This window comes from Populus euphratica, unplaced genomic scaffold, assembly GCF_000495115.2.
Source record: "Populus euphratica unplaced genomic scaffold, PopEup_1.0 scaffold282.1, whole genome shotgun sequence".
Taxonomy (NCBI): domain Eukaryota; kingdom Viridiplantae; phylum Streptophyta; class Magnoliopsida; order Malpighiales; family Salicaceae; genus Populus; species Populus euphratica.
The window spans coordinates 55,948-62,700 of NW_011500163.1; the positions used below are offsets into that span (position 1 = coordinate 55,948).

Sequence of the window (6,753 nt, forward strand, 5' to 3'; positions counted from 1 at the left end):
AAAAAAGATTATTTGGCTTGTTCTTTAAATTCAGAGATAAACAGCTATGCATGGTTGACAGTTTGCTGGGTATAGTTAACATATAGAAGTTATTGATTTGGCCGTGAGACTGGTAGATGCTACAGAACTAGATCAAGCGATGAACATTCACATGGAATTTTGGACCACAAGTCCGGTGATGGTTGTCGAAGATATTACTAGCGCTGTGAAAGCAAGAATCTTGTATCATTCTGATCAGTTGTTTGTTTACTTGGAAATTATCTTAAAACATTTAAAGATGGACCTGGTTTGCTAAAGATCTATAAATTTATCTTAAGATAATAAACAAGGACTCATGAAAGAAATACAGTTCACCTGAAAGCCTAAAATGGAAAAACAGAGGTATAAAACCCAATGGCTACCTCCAAAACAATTTATTCTTTGTTCTTTTCTTTTCCCTAACAATGAAATTTGTTTTTTTTTTATTAAAAATAACTATTTTATTATTTTGAAAAATTATGTTTACTCGATTTAAAAAAAATATGAAGCTTTCTTTTGATAGAAAACTCTCGAGAAATGTACCAGAGAGATGGGTGCCAGAGAAAAAGACAATGCCCCCGCAAGAGCAAATAATAATCTGACAAACCCCAAGACTTTGGTTGAAAAGTTTATGTATGCCTCTAGAACAAAGCCGTCAAGAAATTGATCCAAAATAGATCTTAGCCCTTGCAGCTGAAAGGAGAGGCAGATCTTATTACTCGAAACCTTCTTTTTCTTTGTTTCTTTTGAGAAGAAACCAATAATATCACCTAATCTACCATTAGTATCACAAGAATAAAGAAAGGAGAGGAAGAGCGGAGGAGGGAGGAAGAGCAGAAGTGGAAGCTCCATATGGACTGGTGGCTTCTCACATCAATGGAGTGGGTGCGTATATATATATATAGCGAGGGTGGCTCCTCGAATGACTAAACCCTAATATTGCCTTGCCTCCACTTGCCAGTTGGGTCTGGGCTAAGCTGTAGGATTTTTCTATAATTCTATAGCGAAGTTGGGCTTTGGCCCATACACTGATAAGAGACGACCTAGCATTCTTCCTTTTTTAGAGCAGCGAGGGAATGGCCGCGTCAAAGGTGGTAATTGTCACGAATTAATTGTATTAATGTCATTTTTAATTGTATACTATAAACTACTAACACTAAAAGCATATACTAGCTTACAGTATACACCAAGTGAAAACGTCAGAAAAACTTCGAATATATGTATATATACACGAAGATGCTTATTTGACTTTAAGATAATAAAAAAAATACAAATATAAACAGTATATTAAACTAATAAAACAGTTCAATATTAAAATTAATTTTACTAATTTAGCTACTAAAATCTTATAATAAATCATGTGCTTTATAATCATTGTAATTCAAATACGATAGCAGTACAAGCATACACAAACCAAAAACAGTGCATTTCCAAACAATGCAGTCAAAACCGCGTCACTACACTATTCAAACTTCCTTTAAAAAAATACACACACACATTCCACTAGCATCAAATTAAGATATGTAATTTTAACTAACATCGATTTAAGAAGCCTGATTAAGACTTGGGAGCCAAGACAGCTACGAAAGCAAATGGTGCAGACCCCAAAAGAAACTAAAAAACCAGGCAGGTTAAGCTTAAGCTTTAGCAGAAGTTGGCCTAAAACACGAGCGGACATCAATATTGATCCGTTAAGTTCTTGCAATCGCAATCAAAACCATTTTCTTCATCAAAACAAAGATAAAATGGTCTTCTAGGCGGCTTAGAACACAATATACATCAGATGTTCTAATCCACTTCCATAAAGAAATCAAACAATATCAAACACCACAACATCAATAAAATAATTTTGCAATGGGGGATCCTTTCTATTCTTCTCTTCCCTTCAGCAAATTCCAAACTACTGGAGATCCTGAGTACCACCCCAACCAAGTATGTATTTTCACCAATTGGCAACCCCTGTAAAGAAATTCTTCTTATAATACGTAATACTGGCACCTGGATAACAATGATCTTGCAAAGGATTCTACCCTCTAAATCTAACAACAACACATGATATGTCATCTTTACTTTCTCGTTTTAATGCTTCTGTTGTTAGCTGCTTAGCTGCTTTCAGGGGGTCTTTAATCCTCCTTGCAATATCAACAGCCTCTTGATTTGACATAACCTGTGTATATTCACAAGGAAAAGGACAGATTTTATGGACTTCTTTCTGATGCAAGCACATTGCAGATTCTTCAGCCAGCCCAGGTGGTTAGCACTGACTCGACATGGAAAACAAAGTTAATATGAAATCACTCACCTTCCAAAGACCATCACTAGCGAGTACAAGAACTTCTGTGTTGTTATCTATGTCTATTTCTTGTATGTCAGGATCAGAACGCAGATGTGATTTAAGGCTCTTGTCCCCAAAAGCACGAGAAACTGCCAGCTGCCCATTAACTCTAGGGACATCTCCTGGAAAGAAGTTCAAAAGGAAGTGAGATTGACAGCATTGTTATTGGAAACAGAGTGTTTGCTTGGTTGAGAAAACATTTGTGAAGAGAGGGAAATACTTCATATTCTGAGACATTTTCTGTTCCCATAGAAATGGAAATCCTTAGCTAATCACTTAATGTCATAGGTATCAAAGTGCCTTAAAAGACTTTGGTCATGGAAGCCTAAGTAGGTTAGGAAATTACAGGAAAAAGAAAAAAGGGATAAAAAAAAAGAAGAGGATCTGATAATAGAAGGAAGTGTTCAGTGCTCTTAAATGTAGAATGGATTTGAACACCCAAAAGCAAAACAATTTGAACAATATGTATGAAAGCTTCAACACCACCTCACCTGCAGAACACCACATAATGAGCAAACTAAAATTCTTATGAAAAGGTTCTTTGAATGATGAACAAATGTGTATGCATTCACTCATCCAAAATGAATCCAGGCAATGATCAGGGGGGGTGTGCCACAGATCCTCTCTTCTAGAGAATTCCTAATTTTTATTTTCAAAGATTGCTCTGACACAGATCAAAGTTAACTGGAAGCCACTGAACTCAAAATTGTCTATTACTGTCTGAATGCTGCATAAATGTAATTTAAGTAGACCATTCATTGTTATGACATCTTATTTGGGTTTGGAAGATATTGGTTCCCTTGCTTGAGAATTTCAAAAAGCAGACAAATCAGCATATTCAGAAACTCAAAATTAGTCTTATTCTTTGAAATTCTAGCTTCACATGAATAAATCACAAGCCATAAAACTATGCGTTAAAAAATTAGAAGCAGCTCCCCACTAAAAAGATTAGAATAACAGGCAATAATTTTCTCAGAAAGCCATTGGTGTATATTAAATTCAGAGGAGCAGATATTCAAACAGAGAGGTTACTAATAATGGCTACTGTGAAAAAGACCTGGCATGTTTGAGACAAAGCCACCTTTGTTCTCTATGCTGCCTCGTTCAGTGTTGGGTTCATGATCTGTGGTCATTTGTCTTGCTTGCTCCCCTCTTGAAAGAACTGCTCTTGAATCTCCAACATTAGCTACCCATAGTCTTTTACCATTTATCAAGATTGCAGTCACAGCTGTAGAACCTCCTCGCCCCAAGTCAGAACTATTAGAGAGAATTGCCTGGTCAGTCCTCTCATAGGCTTTTGAGATAGATCGGTTGGGATCAACCCAAAACTCTTCCTAGAAGGATTAAATAAAAAAGTGTTAGAAAGCATTCTGAAGTTATTTAAGCAGACCAAAATGTTTGGCCATCAATAAAATGTTTGGAAGCAATGCTCAACCTCCTTCAGGATATTGGAAAACAAATGTTTCTGTAAGTATGCAGGCACACTGTCTCCCAAATGGCCATCATAAATAGCAAAAAGCCCTAATTCATGTCCTTGAATCTGCACAAACTTGGCAACATGATAATCCTCCATTGGATGATTAGCTTTCCCTTTTACTAGGCTGAAACCATACTTGATCAAACCCTCATGATTCTTTCCCTTGCCGGAGGTAGATGATGAACGCCCACCCACAAGCTACACGTAACAATAATCACAGTCTAAGTCACATGATTAGAAGACGAAGAGAAATACAAAATCATGCAAAAATGAGTTTTAATTCACTAAAGTACTCAGATGAGGAGGCAGGCAAGAATGGGACTCAATGAAGTTATACATGAGAAATATAATTCTACACTACAAGCAACTGAAGTATAGAAAGTTGGTCAATAACATTAATGAAAAACAACAGCGAAACTTGGAACTCTGTTTTCTTCTTGGGTTACATAGACGACCTTAATACTGTAAACTCATCAGTAAATCTAATCTTTTAGAACGGTTTAGCAAGTAGCTACACCTACTATGTAAATTCTAGATCCCCAAAGAACTCAAAAAACAAGTAGGTAAACAACGACACTTGACAGAACAGAAACCTAAAGTATTTCTGTGTAACCAAAAATTTTCAGCCATGGATTATCCAACGTGTATCCACAATTAAATCCCAAACTGATACGAAAACTGAAAAAATTCCCCCCTTAGAAATAGCCTATCACACGTATAGCTCCATGTTCCACTATCCATTCTTACAACCTAATCATGAAACAAGGTTATGAATCGAATAGAAATAAGAATAGAACAATTAAAGAATCACAAACACATACCAAATAATAAAAACCAGGAAAAAAAATAATCTTTCTACCTGAGAGTAGAAAGGACAAAAACAGCATAACCAATCCATAGAAACAGAGCTATGTAGAGAACCTCCAACTTGTTCAGTTAAATTCCCGCCATCCACTTTCAATATTCAAGATTCCAAACCAAACCCACCTCCCAAATCCAGTATCTGCACCATCAAAATCCAAGCTTGATCATAAAAATTAAACTAAAATGTAAAACCCTATAAACCCCTTCCAAGAAACAAGTCAAAACAAACGAATTACCTCTAAACCATCCCCAATTAAAAGCTCGGAACGGGTGTCGCTTGTGGTTCCTGTTTGGTGAGGAAAGTCTGGTTTTTTTTGCTGTTCCTTGTTTGTACTACTCACCAGTTTGCACACCCAATTGAATGGAAAAAAGATGCTAAAAACAAAGAAAAGGCGAGACGAGAGAACAATCGAAACTCCTTTTCAAAGGACAAAAAAATAAAAAGAAATTACTAGTATAATTATATATAAAAAAAGATTGCGAGAGAAAGAGAGAATCGAAGGATGCCTATATGATGATTTTCTAACCGCTCTAAGGGAGTCTTTTGCAATGAAGGTGGGGGCAGGGAAATAATAGTACAATAAAGAGAAGAAAAAAGACTAAAATATATCGCAGGAGCAGAGACTTCTTGCTTGTTGACTTTGCCCTGTTAATACTGTTTTGCTTTTGTTCCTTTCTCTGTTTTGTTGTTGTGCAGGGGACACCACCTCCTGCTCCTGCGCAGACAGGCTCTTGGGCCAGAAATCGAATTTCCTTCTTCTTTATCCTCAGATAGTAAACAAGAGTTATTACTGGAAGGGGTGTTTACTTTAAATCGTTCTGTGAAATCAGGAGTCGGCCACTACATCTGAGGGGGAATACTGCAGAGGTTTTTTAACTACAAAATAGAATAGTTCTCGGGGCGCATGAATGGACGGCCTGTGTGACTTTTTCTTAGAGCATACGTGTATTATATTATATTATATTGTAAAAAATGATTTGCAAGGGTCATAACTGTCATTTCATGGTTAAAATAGATTTTGGGAGCCCAAATTGATTTTCTATTGTCAAAACAAACAGGCCTGCAGTGCACTGACTATAAAATACAGCCAGTGCACCATTTACTCTTATTCTGGGAAAGGTTTAGTGAAAAAAAAGTACATTTTGCAATTCTCTAATCCCCTCTCCGCCACAAGTTTCTTTTCTCTCAAATCCATCTCAGCCGTCGAATTGCCCAAATAGACCTCAATTGCTAGATCAAAATATAGCATAAGCTCACCCTTACCAAGTCAAAGACCCAAATTGATGCCAACTATCAGATCAACTGCCACAATCATCGTATCAAAATAGTATGATATAAATTCAACCACACCGAATCAAAGCCTAAATCAATCCCGATCTTTGAATAAAACTTCTAACCATATCAGTTGTTGAATTAAAAAGAAATCATCCAAGCTCATTCATACCTCATCATATACCAAACCAATCCTAGTTATCGGGTCAAACTCCTATACATCTCAATCATTGGATTAAAAAGATTTCATCTAAGCTCTCCTATGTATCATCGCAACCCCCAACACAAATTAGAGTGATTAGAAAAATTTTATTAGATTAATTTCAAATCAAATTAAATAATTTAAATAATTTAAAGTGTTGGTTTAAATCAAAAGTTATTTAAATAATTTAAACTAAGCAAGCTCATGCAACTAGCATAGACATGTTAGATTGAAACCATACCTATGCAAGCTGCATATGATGATTCTATCCATCTATCTCTACCATTTAATCCTTATTTTTTTATTGAAATACAATAAAAAGAGCTTTAGTCTTCCTCAATCAAAAATCAACTAGCTCTCATCACCAACACTATTAAAATTGATCAAAAAAAGAGGAAAAATTATTTTAAAAAACCAAACTTTATCGTAGTCAATCTCCCTCCTTGGTTGGCTATGAGATACATAGCTACCATTAGTGGACGAATAATATCCAAATCCTTTTTGGGAGCCCATCAACACGTCAAAAACTTATCAGAACCAACACTAAAATATCTCCAAAGATTGCTTGAATTGCGCGATGGCAA

The 6,753-nt window shown here is 35.9% G+C and overlaps 1 protein-coding gene across 4 annotated transcripts; it reads right to left on the reverse strand.

The window, feature by feature from the left end:
* Nucleotides 1–1,714: 1,714 nt before the first annotated feature.
* LOC105111201 (probable protein phosphatase 2C 9) lies at nucleotides 1,715–5,524 on the reverse strand. 4 transcript variants are annotated; one of them, XM_011006497.1, is made up of 7 exons: nucleotides 5,305–5,524; nucleotides 4,931–5,069; nucleotides 4,690–4,833; nucleotides 3,789–4,028; nucleotides 3,411–3,687; nucleotides 2,321–2,475; nucleotides 1,715–2,185 (listed from the first exon to the last, which is right to left on the reverse strand). In XM_011006497.1, exons 3-7 carry the CDS (start codon nucleotides 4,726–4,728, stop codon nucleotides 2,045–2,047), a joined length of 852 nt encoding a protein of 283 aa, XP_011004799.1. In that variant the 5' UTR covers nucleotides 4,729–4,833; nucleotides 4,931–5,069; nucleotides 5,305–5,524; the 3' UTR covers nucleotides 1,715–2,044. The 4 variants fall into 4 exon arrangements, with proteins under 4 accessions (XP_011004799.1, XP_011004800.1, XP_011004798.1 ...); XM_011006498.1 differs by lacking the exon at nucleotides 5,305–5,524 and adding an exon at nucleotides 5,202–5,281; XM_011006496.1 differs by lacking the exon at nucleotides 5,305–5,524 and adding an exon at nucleotides 5,147–5,277.
* Between the last annotated feature and the right edge of the window lie 1,229 nt (nucleotides 5,525–6,753).